General features: G+C 43.8%; 1 protein-coding gene across 1 annotated transcript; it reads left to right on the top strand.

Moving 5' to 3' along the window:
* Positions 1-4,788: 4,788 nt before the first annotated feature.
* On the top strand, positions 4,789-11,320 carry LOC107502297 (zinc finger protein 154-like). The gene is made up of 3 exons (XM_036232179.1): positions 4,789-7,139; positions 7,580-7,706; positions 9,081-11,320. The coding sequence occupies exons 1-3, from the start codon at positions 7,074-7,076 to the stop codon at positions 10,469-10,471; spliced, it is 1,584 nt and encodes a 527-aa protein (XP_036088072.1). The 5' UTR covers positions 4,789-7,073; the 3' UTR covers positions 10,472-11,320.
* The last annotated feature ends 11,775 nt before the right edge of the window (positions 11,321-23,095 follow it).

Below are 23,095 nucleotides of genomic sequence, written 5' to 3' on the forward strand. Positions count from 1 at the left end.
TTCCAGTTCCTCTACAACCCTGACAACACTTGGTATGGTTAATCTTTTTCAGTATTAGACCTGGAAATAAGTGTGTAATGGTAACTCAACTTTGGTTTTAATTCTATTTCCCTAAGAATTCATGATGTTGAGTTTTTTCCCCCCATGCATTAATTTACCCTCTCTTTATCTTCTTTGGTAAAATGCTCAAACTCTTGCCTATTTTCTTTTTACGAGTTTATTATTTTAATCAGTAGGAAGATAGTACAACAATAAAGATGAATGTTGGTTTTTCACTCATTCTTCAGTGAACGACTTCGTTATCATATGAAACAGTTGTTTTTGAATGTGGGAAGGAAATTTTCTTTCCTCAAATTTTTTCTTAAGTACAATTAAAAGCCTACTTGCACCATACACTTATAAGTTTAATCTGCATTGTTAACATATTCTCTGTCACTTTCCTTAAGTCTAAATATTCACTCATACATTAAATTGAGACTAGGTTTATAATATTTGTCAATTTCCCTGTTGTAAATATTCCCATCATGCTAAATTTCAAACTGCCAAAAAAATGGTGTCACTGAACATGGATTCTAGTAGCATACCATTATATTTTATTTGCAGTAGATTGATACAGAGCCAACAAATAACCTCAAGAACATCAATTTAAAAAAAAAAAACAGTAAAATGATTGGGAAGTGTCAAATTTTAAACACTTTTGAAAAACAGTTTGATGTAAGTATAATTGATTTAAAATGTACATTGATGTTTCTCATACATGCTTGCATCCCTGAAACCAACTATCCTGCCCTTTTTAATGCATCCTTCTCAAAATATAAAATCAGTGATACAAAGACATATTCTGTTTATAATGGCTATTTTCAAATGTATCCATAAATGGAAAAGACTGTTAGGAAGCTCCTTGAATCCTATCCCAGTTTTCCATTATTTATCGTCACAGTGGTTCTTGTATCTAACCCCATGCACGTTAGTGGGTTTTGTTTGTTTGTTTTAACTTATAATCCCACCTAAGTCAATGCATAACCTTTCATAATACATTTCTAAAATGTAAGGACTCAAATTCTGGTAATTTGAATACACAAGAATATTTTTAAGATATGCTATGTCTGTGCTGAATATTATTTAAGGCAGATTGCAATTAGGGTACAAAGTAGATTTGTATGGCTTTTCTTAGGTGTGCCTTTTAAGTTTATTCACATATGTGCTGCTCACCTCTTTGATATTCACTGAAAAATTAAGGTATTAATGTTTTATATGGTCAATATTTCTTGTGTAATTTTAAATTCAGAGTTACTCCTGAAAATCCCAATATGTATAAACTATACTTCCTAATATTGAACATAATTAGACTTCTCTAACTTCTATTTTTCAGATAAATGAAACATTAACCTTTTAAAGTTACACCTTTAGCAATTCACAAAATCCAATTATTTTTTTAAAAATTGTAAACCTTAAAAAAGGAAGCCAAAATCCCAGATTAAAAACTTTAATCTGCCTTTCACGATGTCTACACATATTAAATCATCACAACATGCATATTATATATATTTTACAGGTTTGTCAATTATACCTCAAAGCTTTAAGAAAAAAAAAAAGATTTAAATTACACACACACAGTCATGATCTGAACCAACATTTAGAAATAGAACAATGGAAGTGAATCTTATTCGTCCCATGGAACAAAAATACAGAATATAGTTATTACTTTACTTGCCCCTAAAGAGAATACACTTCATAGTTGTAAAAGGTTAGTTGTTGAGAGTTGTTCTGGGGGAATGATCAGTAATGCCTTATCGGTGGTCAGATACTGATAAGGGGCCATCATCACACATTGTTATTCATAGTTGCAACTATTAACTAATTCAGCCTTTTTGGCTTCATTGTGGATAGTCTTTTTTTTTTTTTTTTTTTTTGTCCCAAGACCAAAAGGTTGTCTTTACCAAGTTGGTGATAGGGACTTAGTGTAGTATGTGTGTATCCCTTGTGATATTTTGCCATGTCTACATATAGTAGGGCAGTCTAGTATTAGGGGTGAAATCCATAGCCATAGGGGTCTTCTAGTCAAAAGGCATAATGTGTCATTGTATCAGTAATTAATAAACAGAAAAACTCACTTCCTAATCATTTCACTACATTTCATTAATTTCTACATTCTTAGGTTATTTGTGGCTAATGAATCAGTATGGTGGAAATAGAATGTATTGATGGGCTACCAGCAACTCTTTCCAACTTCACATTTAGTGACGTCATATTGACACTTAAATTGACCACAGTGAGACCATATGTGCAGGGAAATTGGCCATAACTGCAAAACATGGCTTGATTTATTGTATTGTTGCAAATCTAGACTTAAGAAAAAGGGCCCCCATTGTCACCTACCAGCCCCCAATAACTTTACTACCATAACCTGAAGATTACCCCTAAGTGTGACCACAGTTCACTCATCTGAGTCCATACAGTAGCTACCACATTTTAGATGCCTCCATCCTGAACCCTCCCCAGATTTCCAGACCTATATGTCCAACTGCCTACCTCATGCCTCCACTCAGTGATCTCAGAAACTCCTCAGACTCTTAACATGGCCAAAACAAAGCTCCTGATCCCACCCTACCCGCCAGTGAATATTACTGCTACTGTGTTCTTCCCGGTCTTAGATAATGGAGCTTCCACCACTATAGCTACTAAGACTGACCACCCTGGGGCCATCCCTGAATCTTGTTTCACTCTCTTCCTTCACATTAGGAAATCTAGTTGCGCCTTTTTAAAACATGCATCCAGGATCCAACCACTTTTCCTGAACCACCATCCTGGTCTATTCAATTTTGGTTCTCATCTGGACTTTGGCAGTAGTCTGCAGCCTGACCATCCTTGCTTCTCTTTCAATCCCACAGTCTGTTCTCCACTCTACAGCCTGATGGAGTCTGGTGAGACCTTGTTAAAATCACTTCTCTGATTCAAATATCTCCCCATTACCTCCAGAATAGACCCCCCAATTTCTCAGTCATTCCAGTCCTCACTCCTTTCTCCTTGCCCTTTGTTTCCACCTAAAAGAAAGGAGACCTATGGTTTCTTGAGTACTCCCAACTCAGTTATACTTCTGAGCATCTGCACATCGTGGTACCAGTTCCTGGAAGAACCCTCCATTCTTGTTTACATTGGTTGCCAGAAATGGGAATACCTATATATAAAGCTTGACATGGACTTAACACCCTTGGCTTGGAATTTCTCCTGGGTCTCTAGACCCAAGACTGAGGGAATGACAAGAGCCCGGGATACTACAATCCAGAGAATATTTAGGTGGGGGTCAGAGCAAGTGAGGGGCTGACTTATGTGGGTTCCAAAGTGCTTTTGCAGCTACGGAAACCTGTATGAAGAGGCTAGCATTACAGGCATGAGTCCATGTGGGGTTCAAGGGGCTCATGCCTCCATGTACCTTTCCTTGGCCACTGATTGTCTAACCCCTGTGCCTCAATGCTCGGTGTCCTTTCTTATCAGCTGTGTCTCTTAAACAAAGATTCAAGATATTAAATGGATAAAAGTGTTGCTCAATAAATTGGACAGAATAATTGACTATACAGGCAAGAGAGATATTTTCTTTGGGAACCACAGACAGACTTGTTATACCAAAATTATTCAGATCTTGCTAAAACTGTAAGGCAGGCTTTATTAGGGACCATTGCCATAGGTGTAGGGACAATGGAGTTTTCAGTAAGGAAAAGAGTGGATTCAACTTCAGAATTTTTTAAGTTGAAATTTATAGCCAAGGAGCAAAATGGGATTCCTAAACTAACTTAAAGAGTCTTTGAGAAGGCAGGCCAATGTGATCAGATATCACCTGTGTACTGGTGAGGAATGAAGAAAATTTGATCAGACGTCATTCGTGGTCAGGTAGATATTGAGGATGAGAAATTCTTGCCAAACTAACTTAGCGGGATTATTTCTCTTGAAGACAAAGGCCCCAAGGACCAGGCTTAGGGGGGAAAGAGGGTAGTATAGAGGAACCAGACTGAAATTCAGCCAAGGAGAAACTGCCACATCCATCTTTGTACTCCAACAGCATTCCTCTCTCTTTCTTGGCATGACACAGTCTATTTTCTCTCAAGCCCCTGACCAAACATACACAGACTGACACACTAATGTTATGATGTGGAGTATTAAAATAATTTGTATTAAAATAAGATTTTTATTAGCTTCTACTAACGGGACATGCTTTGAGTCTTAATGACTCCATGGAATGAAATGTTGATTTGGATTTCTAGCCTTTGGGAGCATCAAATATATGTTTACCCCTTGGAAGCACGCTGAGCTTCATCGTGTCTGAAATAAGTCTCCAAAACTTGGGTTATCAGTTGCAGAGAGTGCTTCGCAGAAATATGAGTACGATGCCTTTTAAGAGGGGCATATGCCATTTACCAGTGCCCCTCTGCCTGAACCGCGCCTTTTTAAGCCAGAAGGCTTTCCTTGATGGCAGTCTGTGGCGCTGAGGGGACTACATTGCCCAGAATGCACAGTTGAGCGGCAGCACCGCTTTCCAATGAGAGCCGGGACTTCTGGCTTCCTCTTCATGGCGGCCATGTTGGCTACTCTGGGTTTTGTTCATTCGGTTCCACCTCAGGGGCACTGGATAGAGACTGAAGTAAAGAGACCAGAGAAGACCCGAGTGGAGTCGTGGTCCCCGCCTCACAGGCGCGGGTGTGAGGCTCTGCGACACAGCCCAGGTAACCTCCTCCAGTCTGCTCCGAGGGTCCGATGGCGGTGGCCTCGCCGAAAGGCCCGGCCGAGGTGAGTGCGTGTCCCCGGGGCCTCACTGCCCTCAGTCTCCGAACCCTAAACCCCGCGTACGCCCGCCGCTCACGTCCTGCAGCCGGGGTCCCGGCGTCCGGGCCAGTAAGGCGTGGCGGGTGACATCCAGGGTGACGAGATGTGGGAGAGGGTTACAGGCGGAGGGGCGCCTGGTCAGAAGTGAATCAGTGTAAAAAGGCCCAGAGGTTAAACAGCCAGCGCCAGTCCGGACAGGGGTGCAGGGAGGCCTGAGCCTCTTGAACCCCGCAGTGGTGTCGTTCTTCCAATGCTTGACTCTGCACATTCATATGGCTGCAGGAGTGCTACTGGAACCACCGGGAAGGGTAGCGTGTCCCAGCCCCTCACTGGCCCTGACCCTCACCCACACGTTTTCTGGAATGTGGTATATTTGGGTCCTTAAGCGCCATTTCCCCCGGGTTGGGGTCTGGAGACCGTGGAGAAACCCCAAACCCAGGGTCTGAAGTCCATGGCAAGGGTTAGATGAAGGTTTAACCATTTTTGTCAGCCGACGTAAACAGGTGTGGAAGGAACGGGTAGCAGGGTGTGCACATGCATGAGGTAAAACTGAGCCGAGAGTGTTCAGGAAGCTACAGGTCTCGTCTCTTCTTGTAACGAAGGGCAGGGGGCCAAGAGGAAAGAGTCAGGGCTGGAATGATGGCCTGGGAAACTGTATGTCTGTTCTGGCGCTATTGACCAGTTTTGGGTCAGAAGAGGGACGTGATACTACCGAGGTTCTAACTGGCGCCATCTGGCTGTAGTATGATTATAGATGGTGGGATTGAGGGATGAGGGAGGAAGATGAGGGTGGAGGCTACCGCCATAATTCGGTGGAGAGTTAATTGATCAGAATGGTGGCCTAGGAAATGTGATTGGATTCTGGATGTGTTGTTTAAATGGCAGCTCATATTTTCCAGTGTGGTCAGTGAGGGAGTGAAGCAGAAGACTCAGGGATATTCCTGAGTTTTTCTTCTTGGCAGCTGAGAGAATGGAAGCTCCATTAACTGAGATGAGGCAGGTGGTAGTAGGAGTAATATTTATGGGAGGTGTCTGGACCTTCTGGAATTCTTTGCAGAGCTCTAAGTGGAAGCATTAAGCAAGCGGCTAACTGCACAGGTCTGGAAATCTGGAAAAGGGTTAAGGATGGAGACGTGGAAAATGTCACCGCTACTATGTGGGCTAGGATGAATGAGTTGTCAGTCACGTTTAGGAGGAGCATCTTTCTGGTTATGGTGGTAAAGCTGTTAGGGTGCCATGAAGGGGCGGGGAGTGGGCTTAGGGGCTCAGGACTGGCTTTCTTGCTTGGATACCTGGGTGATGGTTTTGAACTTCCAACAGAGGTGAGGGAAGTAAATGGCCATGGAGGACAAGTGTCTCAGGTGCAAAATAGTGTGGTGGGTGCCCCAGGTTTCCAGTAGTAGAGTAGACATGAGATGGGTGCAGAAGCTTAGGAGTAATTGAGGTAACATGATACTCATAATATTCACCACTCTGAGAACTCTACCAGGATTTTATGAGGACATTGTTGGGAACTAGGGTCTGTCATTCAGGTTATCTGTGACCTGCAGCTGTGGTCAACTGTGTGAGTCACTTGGCCTAGGGTGGGCCACCAGTGAACCATATCTTTAAAGGAGGATTAGGTAGACTGAGAAAAGTTATGACTGCTGAGGGGACACCAAGTGCAGCACAAGCTAAAGAGGGCCATGGGTATCTGAGATTCACATATGGTTCTGTGTTGTTAAATATGAGGCCAGGAATGGAACTAGGCATGGAGCCCTTTGTAGAAGGATTTGGGGCTGCCACTGGAAACACTGGTAGGTCTCGGGTAAAATTGGATGCTGTTGCCCAATTGTATTAAGGCCCAACATTAAGGTCCAGGATTATGTACTGCATTTACATGTGAGGAAAAGCTGGAGGGGCTCAAATGGCCAGAGTGCAAGTTCTCCTCCCCACTCTTCTGCCACTGATAAGGTCTCCTGGTCAAACAACCCTCTCATCAATGGGACCAGGTGCAGTTTCTGCTTCCCTGTATATGGATTTGTTGTTTCCCACCAACCCAGAGTTATTCAGAGAAGCCAGTCGTATTATTTTGCAGGAACCAGAAGGTACCCTACCCTCTTGATCCTATAAAGCTTACATCTTACAGTTACTGGTTGTTGACTCTTTTTCAGAGTGCAGCCTCCACATTGCCTTTGTGGGTGTCCTCCTCCCAGGTTGTGAATCTGTGTGATTGATAAACTGCTGTTCATCGCCTCTGGAAAGGATCAGGTGTCATGTGTTTGGCCATTCCTATAACACTAAGATGGGAATCCCACCCTCACCGGTGGGGTAAAGAGGAGGTGATTAAAATACAAGTAACATGTGGGAAGGCCAAGGAGATTCCTTTAGTAGTGACCCTAGGCACATGGCTGTGTGATCTACAGAATTATGTGTTCTTAGAGAGAGGGAGTATGCCTCATGACTCCAGGGCCCTGGTATTGAGACTTACATGACCTTGAACACACCACACCAGTGGACAAGCCTGGCACAAGCAGGTGGAGCCCTCACAGGTCCACAACTCAAGATATCTGCTTGTCCACCTTCTCTTCTTGCTGATGACTGAACCCTGTGATAATTGAACTTTCTGAGGCAATAATGGTGCCAATGGCACCAGGGCCTGGTTTATCCTTTGAGTTGGGGAGATTGGGAGGAGGACGGGCATAGGGTAGATGTGGCGGGAGAGATTATGGGTTCTTGGGAGAGGAGCTTTTTGTGGTTTCATCTGTCCCCATAATGCCAGGGCAGGGTGACCTTTGACGACGTGACTGTTTACTTCTCCTCGGAGGAATGGGATCTCCTTGATGAGGCTCAGAGACGTCTGTACCAGGATGTGATGCTGGAGAACTTGGCACTTATAACCTCTTTGGGTAAGGTCTTCCAACTCACCCCTGTGCTGTGAACTAGTCTCGGCCCTTCCCTTGTTTCCCAGGAGCAGGTCTGTCCTCATAGCAAGACCCTGGGCTCTGCTTCCTTCCCCAGTTCCCTGGGTAGGTCTCATGGTTGGTTGGGCTGAGGTGTGTGCACTGTCCTCTCCTTCCTTGAGCAGCCCCAACCTATGCCGTCATGAAGATTTATAGAGAAAGAATCAGGGTCTGGAGCCTTCTAATGAACCTGAAGGACACCACCTTACTTGCCTTCTCCTTGACCAGGTGACTTTGTCCAGATCCAAGGCACCTGTGTGCCCAGGTTCTGCTTCCTTCTAGTTCACATTTACTCATGCCTGTCTGGGCCAGAAATTGCTATCACTTATATGGTTACTTCTTAAATGGACCGTAGGCTGTTCTTATAAGACCCTTTTCCAAAGTTCTCTGTGTAATATTCCTTTTTCTTTCCTGTGAGCTCTCATGTGCTGAGTTGTTCTGGGATAGTGCTGGCTGCTCATCTGTCCTGCCTTTCCCTTAGTACTTGTGTCATCAAGGTGCCATGCATCTGCTCATTGAGGGAGTCATGTTGAGTTGGAAAGCAATGGTTTACAGGATATATATGAATCTGGTCACAACAAGACGGGCTCCAAGGGAGCCTGGCCCTGAAGAGCGACACCTGAACGAGGGCATGATGGCAGTGCTGCATTCAAATCATACCAGAAACCTATTCTGTTTGACTAATATTTGATGTCAGTGGCCACACTTCATTTCTGTCTTTCCCTTTCTTGACAGTTTGCCAAATTGTTAACTCTACCACTTGTCACTTGTACTCTGACTTCCAGCCTGGGGTTAACCTAACATCTGAACTGCATGTCTCACCTGTTTTGCTCCGTGCTCCATCTGCAGTGCTTTCCACATCTCACTTGTTTTGCTCATCACTACATCTGCAGTGCTTTCCGCATCAGCCCCAGTGTATTGTGTTTGAGGTGTGCACATAGTCTGCAATAGTCCTTGAACACCAGCTGTCTGTCACAGTTATATCTTCTTGAGTCTTGACACACCCTTCTATACTGCACTTGTGTCACCAACAGACAAGTTCCTTCAGAAAGTTGTTAGTGGAGAAATGAATCATGGACCTTGTCTTTCCTCTCTGTGTCACACCACACAGTGGTGTCTTTCACCTCATGAGGCCTTTCCCATTTTGTGCTCTTGATATCCCAGTACTGCTGTGCAGCCCCATCCTCCACCTGAAACAACTCCTTGGTCCTGCACACAGTCACACGAACTGATCCCTGGATTCATTAGACACACACTTGCATAGTAGCTGCCTCCTCCCATCAAAGGCAGCATGATTTCACCAGCATTTCTTGCTTTCAGGTAGTTGGCATGGGGCCCAGGATGAGGAGGCACTTTCTGAGCAGAGCATTTCTGTACAAGGAGTGTCACAGGTCAGGACTTCCAAGGCTGGCGTGTCTCCCCAGAAGGCCTATCCCTATGAGATGTATAGTGTGGACTTGAGAAACATTTTGCATTTGACTGAGCACCAGGGAACACATCATGGGCAGAAACAGTACAAGATTGGAACATATGAAAAACAGTTGTATTTCAGTGCAGAACATCAGCATCAGAAGCAGCACATTGGAGAGAAACTCTTCAGAAGCAACATGGGCAAAGCCTCATTCATGAAGGACTGCAAATTCTATGTGTCAAGGATGCCCTTATCCTGTGGGGAGGGCGTGAGGGACTTCCCGGCCAGCTCAGGAGTTCTCCAGCATCATGCCACACACACCAGGGAGAAGTCAATCAGGAAAACTGAGTGTGGGGCAGCCTTTTGCAGTGGGGAAACTCATCACAGCTCTGGAGAAGGCACAAAAGACTTCAGTTATGAACGCATACTTGTTCAGCACCAGAGAGTCCTCACTAGAGAAAAATGCTACATGTGCAGTGAATGTGGAAAATCTTATAGCAAAAGCTACAGCCTTAATGACCATTGGAGAGTTCACACTGGGGAAAAGCCCTATGAGTGTGGAGAATGTGGGAAGTCCTTTAGGCAAAGCTCTAGCCTCATTCAACACCGGAGAGTTCACACTGGAGCAAGGCCTCACGAATGTGACGAATGTGGAAAATTATTTAGCAACAAGTCCAACCTTATTAAGCATCGGAGAATTCACACTGGAGAAAGACCATATGAGTGTAGTGAATGTGGGAAATCCTTTAGTGAAAGCTCTGCTCTCCTTCAACACCGGAGTGTTCACACTGGAGAAAGGCCTTATGAGTGCAGTGAATGTGGGAAGTTCTTTACCTACCACTCCAGTCTCATAAAACACCAGAGAGTTCACTCTGGGTCAAGGCCCTATGTATGCACTGAATGTGGAAAGTCCTTTACTCAAAACTCGAGCCTTATTGAACACCGTAGAGTTCATAGTGGAGAAAGGCCTTATAAGTGCAGTGAATGTGCAAAATCTTTTAGCCAAAGCTCTGCACTTCTTCAACATCGGAGAGTTCACACTGGAGAAAGGCCTTATGAATGCAGCGAATGTGGGAAATTCTTTACTTACAGCTCTAGTCTCTTAAAACACCAGAGAGTTCACACTGGATCAAGGCCCTATGAGTGTAGTGAATGTGGGAAATCTTTTACTCAAAACTCCAGCCTCATCAAACACCAGCGAGTTCATACTGGAGAAAGGCCTTATGAATGCAGCGAATGTGGGAAATCTTTTAGCCACAGCTCTAGCCTCATTAAACACCGGAGAGTTCACACTGGATGAAGGCCTTATGAGTCCAGTGTGGATGATTGTTTATCCATAGCTCCAACATCGGTGACCACTAGGGTATTCAGAGTGGAGAAAGGCTTTATGAGTATTGCAGTGTGGGAAATTATTTACCTTCAACTCCAGGCTCTTAAAACATCATAATGTCACTTTGGATGAAGGCCTTATGACTGGCTAACGTGGGAAATAGTTTACCAAGGTCTAGCCTCATTAAACTCTAGAGAATTCCAATAAAGAAAGGCCTTATTAGCGCAGTGAATGTGAGAAGGCCTTCAGCTGAAAAAATTAACTTCACTGGATAGCACAGAGAGAACTGCCTTATCTGCGCAGCTGTGTTTCTTTGTTCAGTGCAACGATACTGGTGGAGATCCCTTATGAAGATGCCATTTGCCTTTATTGCATCTCATACATCTGAACATCCACATAAATTTCAGGTACGTGGGAACTGCATCATACTTTTTAACCTGCCCAGGGCCATTGCCAGAGTTATGTCACTGTCAGTTCTATAGCAGAAGCCATTTCAACTCAACCTCCTGAATAGTGACCTCAGTGGGCAACATTTACTCATCCTATAATGTTCAGGGAAGTAAACTTCAGTGTTCTCCCATTTATGTGATGATCCATGAGTAGCCTCTTTGATGAGTTAGGGCATGGACCTTACCCATTTTGGTCTAGAAGATTCTGTTAGACATTTGAAAAGATGGAATATATTTTTAAGGAATATTGTTGGTCTCACATGAGTACTGTGATAGCATTTTTCAGTTTCCAAGTTACTAGCCCAGGGATTGTGCCTACTATTACTCCTGTTTGTGTACCACAATAAAGGTTTTATCATTTAAGCCACCATTAATCTTGGGGGTTCTATTCACTGTATGGGGTGACTTCAAATTAACTGGGTTTGCTAGCATGAAAGAGTGAACAGGTTTGATTGGGATCCCAAACTTTATGCATTTCAGAGGGGACAGTGATGGCACAATATACCTCTTCAGTTTCAGCCTAGTTTGCATTGCTTCTCAAAGCTTTTAAGGAAAGATTGCAGAGCACCTTTGTAGTCCTAATTTGTAGCTTGGATGCCATGGTATTTTGTAGATTCAGAGTTCAACCTGAGGAGGGGGTCGTTGTGACAACCTTCGGTGCTTCTAAGAGCAACATGAACTTGTTGAGAAATTGCATCATGCTCAGCACTGATGAGGGACTGCCTGCCCCCACCCCTCCCGGGTCCTGCAGTGGAGCTATGGGCCCTGATCTCCTGAAGTTTATAGGGTAACATTGATAGTTTTAAGATTATAGGGACCAAAGGAATGATCATTGTTACAGAAACACTGGGTTAATAGGGAGTAGTGAAGACTGACACAAACTGGTTGGCTTGTACCTCTTTTAAAGGGGCATCCACAGTGTTCCAGTCACAATGGCTGTGAAGGATGAGCAGGTTCAGAAATTCTCAGGCCCTCCACAGCTGTATGCCTGTTTGGCTGAGGGCCCTGTTAGAAAATAAACTAAAGGTTTTGTGGATTCCTGTGGCCCCTCCAAGCTGGCCATTGCTGTGCAGGAAAATGACAGAAAGGGGAGCTCAGCCCAGTGATGTGGTCTTTGTGACCCAGCTTATATTCTTGTTGAAGAAATTGGAAATTGTTTTCATTCTCAACTGTTTTTTTCTGCCACTTGAGGCAATTGCCCCTGCTCTCGTGAGGATAGAGAATATGGTCATTATGGTTGCCAAACCGGATTATCTAAAAAGTAGGAAATCCAAACTTTAATGTGAACCATATTTTTAAAGTTTAAATGAGGTATAAATGACATGCAGTAACCTGTCCATATTTAAACCATACAATTTGGTAAGTTTTGACATCCATATAAATCCATGAAACCATCAATCATAATAATAAATCCATCACCCCCATATTTACTTTGTGTCCTTTGATAATCTCTGACCTCTAGGCAGCCATTGATTTGCTTTTCATTATAATAGATTGATTTGAATTTTCTACCATTTTATATGATTGAAATGATAAAGTATTTAGTCTGTTCCTTAGATTCCCTTATATTACATTTTGAAATTCATCAAAGGTGCTTACACGAGTAGTTCATTCTTTTTATGTTGTTTGGAAGTATATTACATCAATGTACCACTATTCATCTGCTTATGGGTATTGTTTCCAATTTCAGCCATTGCAAATACAACTGCTACAGAAGAAATTGTACATAGTTCTCCATATTGATGTTTCCTTTCTCTTTTCTTAAGACCTTGAAGTGCAATACCTGAATCAGAATGTAGGTAAATATGTAACTTTAAGAAATACCAAATTGTCATCTAAAAGGATTATTCCTTTTGTGTTCCTACCAGCAGCGTATGTGAGTTAAAAGTGAATATGGCTTGCTAAAAGTGAATATGGCTTTTAAAATTTTGACCCTCTTAGTAAATATGTAGCAGTATCTCAGTCTGGTTTTAGTTGCATTTCCTTGACATTTTGTGATGTTGAGCCTAGCTAATGTACAAGAAATATGGGGGAAGGGTAAGCATGTTAAACAGTACAAAGAATCAACAATCCAAATCTAGATTGTGGCAAATTCTAATGGATAGCAGTGTTAGCAACTTCATCAAGGGAATAAGAATTAAAAAATGATAATGGTACATATAGGTTAAAAGACTTTACATCCAAATTTGCAATCAGTCTGCATTAAATAATGAATACAACTAACAAAATTTAGCACTTACAGCAATTTATCATAATTTTAAATATTTTAATGTTCTAAAGTTACTGTAGTTATAGAAGAACCTTTACATTTTAGAAACACATTCTGAAGGGGTTATGTGCGAAATGACGTATCTGGGATTATAAAGAAACCACTAAATGCATGGGATACATGAAACAAGAATGGTATAAAATGACATAATGACTTCCTGATGACAGAATAATGACTTCCTAATAGTCTTTTCTATTTTTAGATATATTTGAAAATAGCCTTTACAAAAGGTAGAATATGTTCTGTTATGAGTAATTTTATAATGGTGAGAAGGACAAATTTAAAAGGGCAGGAATAAACTTTTTAATAGTATGTACACGTATTTTAAATATGACCAATTTAAGTCCATTATGCCTGAATTAAACTGTTTAAAAACAAATATTCAAAATTTGTCAGTTCCTAATTTTCCCCCCATTTTAATAGATATAATTTGTGTGTGTGTTGAGTGGGGGAGCATTTTCCATTTTATTTGAACTGATATACAAAAATCTTACAAAAGATTTGAGGGCCCTTTGTAGCCTTAAAATAAAAACAACGAATAACCATAGAAAGTTGGAATTGAAAAAAGCCTTTCATGTCACAAGGCCCATTTTCCTTCTTTTGCAGGGAAGTAAATTAGGGCCTAGAAAGGGGAAGTGACTTGCACAACTAGTTAGCAAAATCGGAAGTAAAATCCAGGCTTACTAACCCTCAGTCAAAAATTAAGAGGAAGGTAGAGATTTCCTATATTCAACCTGCTCTCACAAAGGCTCACCTTCCGTTATCAACATTCCCCTCACTCCACCCCCGGAGTAGTACATCTGTTAAAATTGATGAACCTCCATTGACACATCATGATAACTCGGAGTCCATTGTTCATATTAGGGTTCACTATTGGTGATGTACATTCCGAGTTTGAACAAATGTGTAATGATATGTATCTACCTTTAGAGTATCACATAGAATTTCTTCACTGCTTTGAAATTCCTCTGTATGCTGTCCATCCCTCTTTTGTCCTTGCCTTACCGGGAGAACCACTGATATTTTTATTCTCTCCATAGTTTTCCCTTTTCCAGAATGCTGTATAGTTGGAATCATACAGTATGTAGCATCTCAGACTGTCTGTTTTCACTTACTAACATGCACTTAAGGTTTCTCCCTGTCTATTTTTTTTTTTTTTAGGTGAGTCAACTGTTAGTTGACCTCACAGATTGCAAGGACCTTGTCGGCTTACAACCCCTCGTTTATTTTTTATTTTTTAGGTGGTCTCTCATCCAAGTACTAACCAGGCCCGACCTGCTTAGCTTCCAAGATCAGATGGGATCGGGCTTGTTCAGGTTAGCATGGCCGTAGACTCTCCCTGTCTTTTCATGGCTTGATAGTGCCTTTCTTTTTAAAACAATAATATTCCATTGTCTGGATGTGTACCACTGTTAATCCATTCACCTACTGAAGAAGACATCTTGGTTGGTTCCAGGTTTTGGCATTTATGGATAAAGCTACTATAAACAACCATGTGCAGGTTTTTGTGTGAATGTAATTTTTCATCTTCCTTGGGTAAGTACCAAGGAGCACAGCTGCTGGGTTGTATGATAAAGTATGTTTGTTTTGTCAGAAGCTGCCAGTGTCTTCCAAAGTGCCTGACCTGTTCTCACCAGCAATGAATGAGCTCCACATCCTCACCAGCATTTGGTGTTTCCAGTGTTCCAGATTTGGGGGCATCCTAATAGGTGTGTCATGGTATCTCTTTAAGGATTTTTGCATGAGAGATGCTGGTTTGAAGTTTTCTTGTAACATCTTTTGGTTTAGGTATCAGGGTAATGCTGTTTTCTTAGAACGAGTTAGGAATTATTCCCTCTGCTTCTGTCTCTTGAAAGAGATTGTAGAGAATTGGTATAATTTCCTTAAACATTTAGTAGAATATACCAGTGAGCCCATTTGAGTAGGGCGCATTCTCGTGTCTGAAGGTTATTAATTATTAATTCAATTTCTCTTTTTTTAAATTCTTGTTATTCCTAATTTACAGTTTTTATAATTGTCTAATAGTTCTTGGGCATTCTGTTTTGTTCTGCAGTCTTTTCTGTTTGATTGTTTTTAGTTTGGGAGGTTTCTGTTGAGTTGAGCTCAAGTCAGATTCTTATCCTAGCTGTGTCCAGTCTACTAATAAGCTTGTGAAAAGGATTCTTCATTTCTATTACAAAGTATTTGATCTCTAGCATTTCTTTTTGGATCTGTTTTAGAATTTCTACCTTGGTTTACATTGCCCCCTCTGTTCTTGCATGCTATCTACTTATCCAGTAGAGCCCTTAGCATATTAATCATAATTACTTTAACTCCCTGTTCTCATAATCCCACATCTTGCCTTTATCTGAGTCTGGTTTTGATGCTTGCTTTCTCTTCTGACTTTTAACACATTTTATTATGCTTCATAATGTTTTATTGGTAGTTAGGCATGATGTACTCAGTAAAAGGAACTGCTGTAAATAGTACTTTTGTTCTGTGATATTAAGGTGCGGGAAGAAGGGAAGTGTTTTGTGGTCCTGTGATTAGGTCTCATAACTTTTTTTGCATTGTAATTTCCTATTTAACTCATGAGTTCTTTAGAAATGTATTTTTAAAGCTTCTAAGCTTAGAAAGTTTTGTTAGTAGTTCAAAGTTTTATTTGCTTTTATCAAAAAGCTATTGACATATAACATAAGTCTTAGTCTATTAGTGAGTTAGTACTTTTGGACTGGACTTCACACATGCCTTTTCAGTTACTCTCTGCCTCATGTGAGACAGGATGGCTAGAGTGGGCTGGAGTAGGGTATTTCCTTTCCCCGGGTCATTTAGGCTCTGCTTAGTTTCTCCTGGGGGCAGACTGTAATGAACAAATCCTTGGGCATATTTCAAAATAGTTCCTTTTCCTCTCTCCCTGCTAAAAGCACACTGGGGTTTTTGCCCCGTAATCACCGTGAGAACCAGGAGGGAGTCCAGGATGGAAAACTCCACAAGAGTGAGGGGCTCTCCCCATGACCGAATTCCCCTGGAATTTTTATCTCAGATTTTTCCCCGCTGAGCCTCCAGCAATTGTCCATTACAGTTCAGGTTTCCCAGCCCCGGTGCTGCTTCCTGTGGTGCTTTCATTTTGGACGTTCGTACTTGGGTAAGTGGTGATTCTCTTTATTTGCCTCGAGATCTTCAGTTTGGGGACAGTAGTTTGCCCTATGACTCGACTTTTAGGCATCCAACAAGTTTATTCTGTCAGTTCGTTCAGCTTTTTAGTTGTTAGGTTGGAGTGGTAACTTCCGTCTCCTTATCCGCTGGGCTGGAAACCAGAAGTATCCTCCTGCCCTTTTTATTTCATCTTCTAACAAATGAAAGTACTGCTGCAGTGACACTGTTAAGGTCTAAGTGTGTAACCTCAAAATTCACTTGTTGAAATCCTAACCCACAAAGGTGATGGTATTAGGAAAAGCCTTATGGAGGTGCTTTTGTCATGATAATAGAGCCCTCATGAATGGGACCAGTGTCTTACTAAAGAGGCTCCAGTGAGACCACTAATACCTTCCACTTGAGGATATAAGAAGTCTGCGACTCTAAAAAGGACCCTTACCTGACTCCATAAAACATGTCAGCACACCGTTGTAATTTATGTAAGACTAAAGTTTCATTTGTATTGATTAAAATTTAAAGGTTACATTGGGGTTATCAGCTAAGTTATTATTTCCATGAATTATTCTGTCTCTTTATTCGGTGTCTGGACATGAAGCATACTTCATTTTGTCTCAGCCCTTTCTTTCCTGAGCGCTGTCTTTCACAGCATCTTTTCTTTCTCTTTGGAATACATCATTGTGTCTGAAAATGTGTTTCCGAGTGCCTGAAAAAAATTACACAGTGTAAATCCTGTGAATGGTGGACTTTTAAATGCTAAAATTCTCCCCACCTTTCCTTTAGAATTACAGCACCTATACCTACTGTCATTAAGATTTTTATTTGCCTTGGGAGGAAGAAAATATTCCAAATTGCTGAACTCTGATTTTTCACAATGCCAATGACCACCTCCAACAGATCCAGGACCTCCCTTACTCTAACTGAAAAAGAGGGTGTTAAGTTTTTAAAATTTGTAAAACTACATATCTTGAGCAATTTATTATTTTAGCCATTTATAAGCATACAGTTTGGTGGTATTAAGTACATTCACATTACCCTCGTTATGTTAACACTTACTTTGATTTTTAAAAAGACCCTGGATTTACAAGTTAGAGTTATAATTTGCCCATTGAGAGCCCCCCTCATTCAGATGTGCCATCTATGGGGTTCAATCATGTTTGTCAATCTTCTTCTCTAGTGATAAGGAGTTGGCACATGAAATCCTGAAGTGGCCAGATGAAAGTGCTGTAAATTCAAAATGACTTGCATACCAAGTTGGCCATATGTGTCCAGAAATCATTTAAGTTCATGTGCCTCTGATGAAATTGTGGCTCCAGAAACCCTGGCATCTGTCACCAACTTCCTCCATGTTCTACCCTTTACTCTCCTCTTTTGGCCTGATATCTTGCCTAATTGTTCACGGAGAAATTAGATCCTATCCAGCAAAAGCCAAATCATCTCATCTACTGAGAAGAGAAATGCACAGGCCCACACCCATATTATCCTTTACTCCCCACATCGTGTCTGAAAATGTGTCCCTCAGAAAAACGTGTCCTTCCTGTCAAAAGCCAAACCCGAGGTAAAAGATTTAAATGTAAGGAAAACCAGAATATCATTTTGAGCTAAAGACTCTTTAAAACAATACCTTCCAACAAACAGCAGGTACAAGGGCAAGCTGACTCAATCCTTTTTTTTGAAAAGGAGATTACCCCTCTCCACCCCCATGGAAAGTGTCCTCCCTATGCCAAAGGGAGAGTGATATCAAGGAGGGGAATTTGAGGATGAGAGAACTCTCCACAAACACACCTTGTTAAAAGTAATTTGGTTCTTCCTTTAGCATCTCCACATAATTTAGTTACTTTTCCATAATCACCTCTCTTTGTTCAATCTAGTATCAAATCATTTAGGTTTTGCCACCCTTTTGGGTCTTGTTTTCTTAGCAGGGCTCCCATGTCACATAAAACTTAAGGAAAGACATTTGTATGCTTTGCTCATGTTACTCTGTCTCATATCTATTTGTCAGGCCCATCCTGAGAAGGTGGAGGTAAGGTTTTGCCTCAGTGACATCTTCCTTTCTGGTGCCTCTGAATTCTACCTCTTTCACTGGCTAGATTCTTCAGTATGCTGATATTCTCTCAGCTACCATCTTAAGAAACTATGAATACAGGTGGATCTTTAAAAACTAAACATATCATACAACCTAGTAATCATGCTCTTTGGTATTGATCCAGATGAGTTGAAAATGGACATTTACATAGAAACCTGCACGCAGATGTTTATCGCGACTTTACTCTTAACTGCCAGAACATGAAGATAACCAAGATGTCCTTCAGGAGGTGAACAGACACATGTACTGGCATGCATCCAGGCATTGCATGTTATTTGGTGCTTAAAAGAAATGAGGAGACTGGTAAAGACCCTTAAATGTGTATTACTAATTGAAAGAAGCCCATCTGAATAGGTTACATATGTTACGATTCCAACTAATATGTCATTCTGGAAAAGGCAGCAGTCTGGGAAGGGAAAAAGCCCAGTGGGACGAGTGGTAAATAGGTAGAGCACAGAATGTTTAAGGCAGAAACCATTCCGTGTGAGGCTGTAATTGTGAGATTCATGTATCCAAACCCATTGGAATGTGCAAAGCCAAGGGTAAACCCTGATGTAAACTTGACTCTGAGTGATGATATGTCAGTGTAGATTGATTAATTCTAACCAACACACCACTCAGTATAAGATGTTGACAGGATAGTGGGGAAGGTGAGGCTCTGAGTGTGTGTGTGTGTGTGTGTGTGTGTGTGTGTGTGTGTGTGTTGGCAGGGGAAGTGGGAGAACAGCAAAGGCAGAGCAGGGGGTATATGGAAAATCTACTCTGCTCAATTTTGCTCTGAACCCAAAATTGTTCTAAAGAAACCAATGTTTTAAAATTCCAGTACTGTCACATGGCTGGCCCCCTTTTGAGAACTCAATTTGTCCAGGTCACGTTAGAGTCAAACTTCTGTGAATACTTGTACTTTCCCCACACATCCTTTCAGTGTCTTCACCTGACATCCACCTCTTCCCCACCCCGCATATTTCAATACATTCTTGGCACCCGCCAGACTGCTCAAAAAACTGCCCTCACCCCCATCACCGATGATTTCCATGATGAAAAGCTAATTCCCACTTTCCATTTTCCATCTTATTGGATATTCTATCAGCTGTAGGAGAGGAACATTTTCCTCTACTCTTAGGGTATCTGATGGGGCCTAATACTGACAGTGACCTAAGGCAGATTAACAGGAAAAAAGCAAACATTTTGCTAAATATTTATACCTACACGGGAGCCTTCACAAGAGAATGAAGACCCGAAGAAGTGACCAGAGCAGGAAGCTTTACCTTTTAGACAAAGAATCAATAAGATTTGTCAATTTGTGAAAGATTGACAAGACAGAGGGTTTAGGGTTGCGCTGTGGGTAGTTCACGGTGAAGAAGCAAGTAGGAAGATGGCTGCGAGTTTAACAGTTTTCTTGGTACAGATTACTCAGACCCCAGTTCTGAAAACCTCTTCCATCTCTGGAGATTAAGAATGTCTCCCTTCCTCCTGGTGCAGGGAGGGTCTCTTTCACATGGGAGTTTAATCTAGGAAGATAAAAGAGGTTCAGAGTATCCCCTTCCTGGCAGCTGCTAGAAATAAAAAATTTCCACGTCTCCCTTATGTTGCCTGAGTCGTGCAGTGCTGGGGAGCTCCGAGGTGGATGCCTGCGGCCACGGGGGACGCCCTCCACCCGCTCCCAGCCAGGGAGAGACGCGCTCCGAGGTGGGCCAGGCCGAGGTCAGACGTCCTGGTGGCCCGCGGTGCCACGCTCGCCGGCTGGCGATCAGAATCCATTCTGCCGTTCGCGCAGGTTGTTGGGCGCCTTCTGGTGCCACTTTTATATCATGTCCTTTCTCCGGAGCTCTGGGGAAATGGGAAATGGGTGGGATTTGGATGGGGTGCCTGATGCAGGGTTCCACGAAGCCGGCAGCGCTGTCAGGTTGGCCCCAGTCACTCCCGGGCATTGGCGCCTCATCCGTTCCCTGGAGATGGCACCTACAGGGTTCTAGGAGTCTGACCATTGGGTCAACTCCCGGCTGGGAGAATTCTGCAGCCAGGTGGGGTCAACCAGCACCCACTCGTGATCCTCCACCCACAGAAGCCTACAGGGGTCTGTGGTAGAACAGGAGAGGGTGTCCCGCGCCCGGATGCCGGCAGGCTCTGGAGGTAGAGGCTGGCCTCGGTCGTGTATGGAGGCTCATGGAGGGCGTGACGGGAATGTGTACATCCCGATTGTCAAATTGGGTTTTTCTCAAAATTTCCGGTCTCGCTGCCAGGGTGAGAAATGGGTATGTGGTGCACAGAGCCGGGAGTAGAAGGCCATGGGCCAGCCAGGACCTTTCGTGCATCTTGTCCGCTGAATTTTTTCTAAGTCCGCATCTAGACACATGGATGGTCCGGCGCCTGCCCATGTGGGTGAACCAGGGAGGGCGAACCCGCCAACCAGCTCGCACTTCCTCTGCCACCACACCCTGTGGAGATCAGATGATGGTCCCTGGGAGCTCTGTAAGGGCCGTGGTTCCAGGAGGCCTGCGGACCAGCCGCGATGCCCAAAATTGGTATTTTCTGCTGCCATGTAGGCCAAGACCTGCTCTGCGGTAATTGAGGCCGAAGAGGTTGGTGCTTTAGGCGTGCACAGCTCGGGGCATGACCATGACCCCCGCCAGGCTCTGTCTCTACTGCTGAGACCACCCGTCAGGATCTCAAAGCCGTCTCTCATGCACACGGGGCCCTGGCGGCAGTATAGTCTCCGGTCTCCAGTGCCCAAGGGTTGTGGAGGCTCTCACATCACTTGCACACCACCACTGGAGCCCAGTGTGGACACGGCAACCCCAGCCTTCCTGTCACGGACTCCTTTCGGCATCTTCGCCTGCCATCTCCTGTGAAAGGTGGTGAGGCTGACGCAGCCCCTCTGGTTGCTGTTCTCCGGACTCCTATTGGGTTTCACATAGTGATGCACATAACCCTCGTGCTCTACCCTCTAGACTAACATGCGCAGACGAAGGAGGATGCTCTGCTTGCTGTGGCTATGGCCTCTCCTCCCCTATCCAGGCCAGGCAGGAAAAGCTCTCTGAGGTGGACCGAGATAAGACTGGGTGTCCTGGTGGCCGTCAGTCGCCTTCCTGCATCCATATCTATGCTGCTGACGTTTGTGCTGGCCGTTGGGCGCCATTTTTGGTGGTGGCTTTTATAGTTTCCTCCCTCAGAGGTTCTGGGGTAATTGGAAAGGATGAGATTCAGCTGCCACGAATGAGGTGCGTTCCAGGAGGCCAGCAGCACTGGCTGGTTTGTCCCGGCCACAACCTGGCATCATTGCTGCATTTGTTCGCCAGAGACCGTACCACACAGAAATAGAGTGACTTTTGCCGCAATACTCGCCACTAGTGGGGCACCGCGTGGAATGTGAGAGGGTGTCCCACGCCTATATAGCGGTCCTCTATGAAGGTGGTGACCGCTCCAGGCTGTACAGGAAGCACCAGGCATGGTGGTCACAGGCGGTCTACGATCCCTCGTGAGACCTCCTCATCGGAGGCGCCTCTGTGGAATATTTTCTAAGTCTCCATCGGGGATGAAAGGACCAGGCCAACCCTACCCAGCTCCTGTCTACTCTGCTACCATGCCCAGAGGGTCAACCAGATGGCCCTGGGAACTCTAGGTGATGGCCATAGGGTGATGTTCATGAACTGTGGCTCAGCCATGGGTCGGCATGCCACCATGACCTGTGCTTTGGCTTCGTCAACAAGCACGGTAATTTTTTCATGCAAAATTGGTATTTTCTGCTGCCGGGTAACTGGTTACTCTTTGCTTTAGTAGTTGTGGATGAGGTTGGTTTTCTCAGCTTGACCACAACCTGATGTCCAGCTCTGCTTGTGCGACTGAAGCCTTTGCTTGGCTGGGTCTGTGCACTGACTCCTTGGCCTGACCATGGTGCCATCTACAGCTCTAGTGCCACCACACACGTGTGCTCTGTGCCCCAAACCTGGTGTGGTTATGGGGATCTCACCCTGTAGTGCTGTGCCATGTGTCAGGCATCCTCCATCTGGGGTTGTCTGCTGCCCTCGCTTGAGGCAGTATGTCCGTGTGCTGTCTCACCAGGCTCTCCTGAGAGCTTTCAGTACTGATCAATGTGGTGCTTGCTCTTCCTTGGCCCAAATCAGTGGGTGTTTTTGGGGTGCCAAGCGCTATGTCCGTGGCCCCTTACCCCTCCTCCTTGCCCTTGGAAAGCAAGGATGCAGACCCCAGACCACCTTGGCCTCCCAGTGTCAGCACCCAGAGTCCCGTGACATACTGGCGCCTCCTTGCAGTAGGGAGACTGCCCGCAGCAGCATCTGAGGAGTGGGGCCCAGTTGGTGAGAGAGGCATTTCCAGTGTTCTTTGCTTTCCGTGAGCAGAGATGAGTGTGCCAATTAGGCTGCAGGGGGCGCAGGGCACCAGCACCTTGGGAAACTGTCATGTTGCCAGTTCATACAGGTGTGTTAACTTCACTAGTTTTATGATGAAAACAGTAATCAGAGCAACACAGAGGTTCTGTAGTGCAACAAGCCAAAGGTAGCATGGGCTCTTGCCCCCAACATGGGCTCTCAGGCCTCCCTGTGCTCCCTGCAATGACATCACTGTGCCTAGTAGCCCAGTGTCTGGGGTGACACCCCAGTGAGGCCTCTGATTGGAGATGGTAGCCTTGAGAGGCACAC

The sequence above is a fragment of the Rousettus aegyptiacus genome, unplaced genomic scaffold, assembly GCF_014176215.1.
Source record: "Rousettus aegyptiacus isolate mRouAeg1 unplaced genomic scaffold, mRouAeg1.p scaffold_m13_p_14, whole genome shotgun sequence".
Classification (NCBI taxonomy): domain Eukaryota; kingdom Metazoa; phylum Chordata; class Mammalia; order Chiroptera; family Pteropodidae; genus Rousettus; species Rousettus aegyptiacus.

What these genes read in the sequence shown, in the direction of transcription:
- LOC107502297 (XM_036232179.1), top strand. Translation starts at nt 7,074, where the DNA reads ATGTGTTTGGCCATTCCTATAACACTAAGATGGGAATCCCACCCTCAC. An exon ending in ACCGGTGGGGTAAAGAGGAG is followed by an intron (nt 7,140 to 7,579) that starts GTGATTAAAATA and finishes CCATAATGCCAG; the next exon opens with GGCAGGGTGACCTTTGACGA. An exon ending in GGCACTTATAACCTCTTTGG is followed by an intron (nt 7,707 to 9,080) that starts GTAAGGTCTTCC and finishes TCTTGCTTTCAG; the next exon opens with GTAGTTGGCATGGGGCCCAG.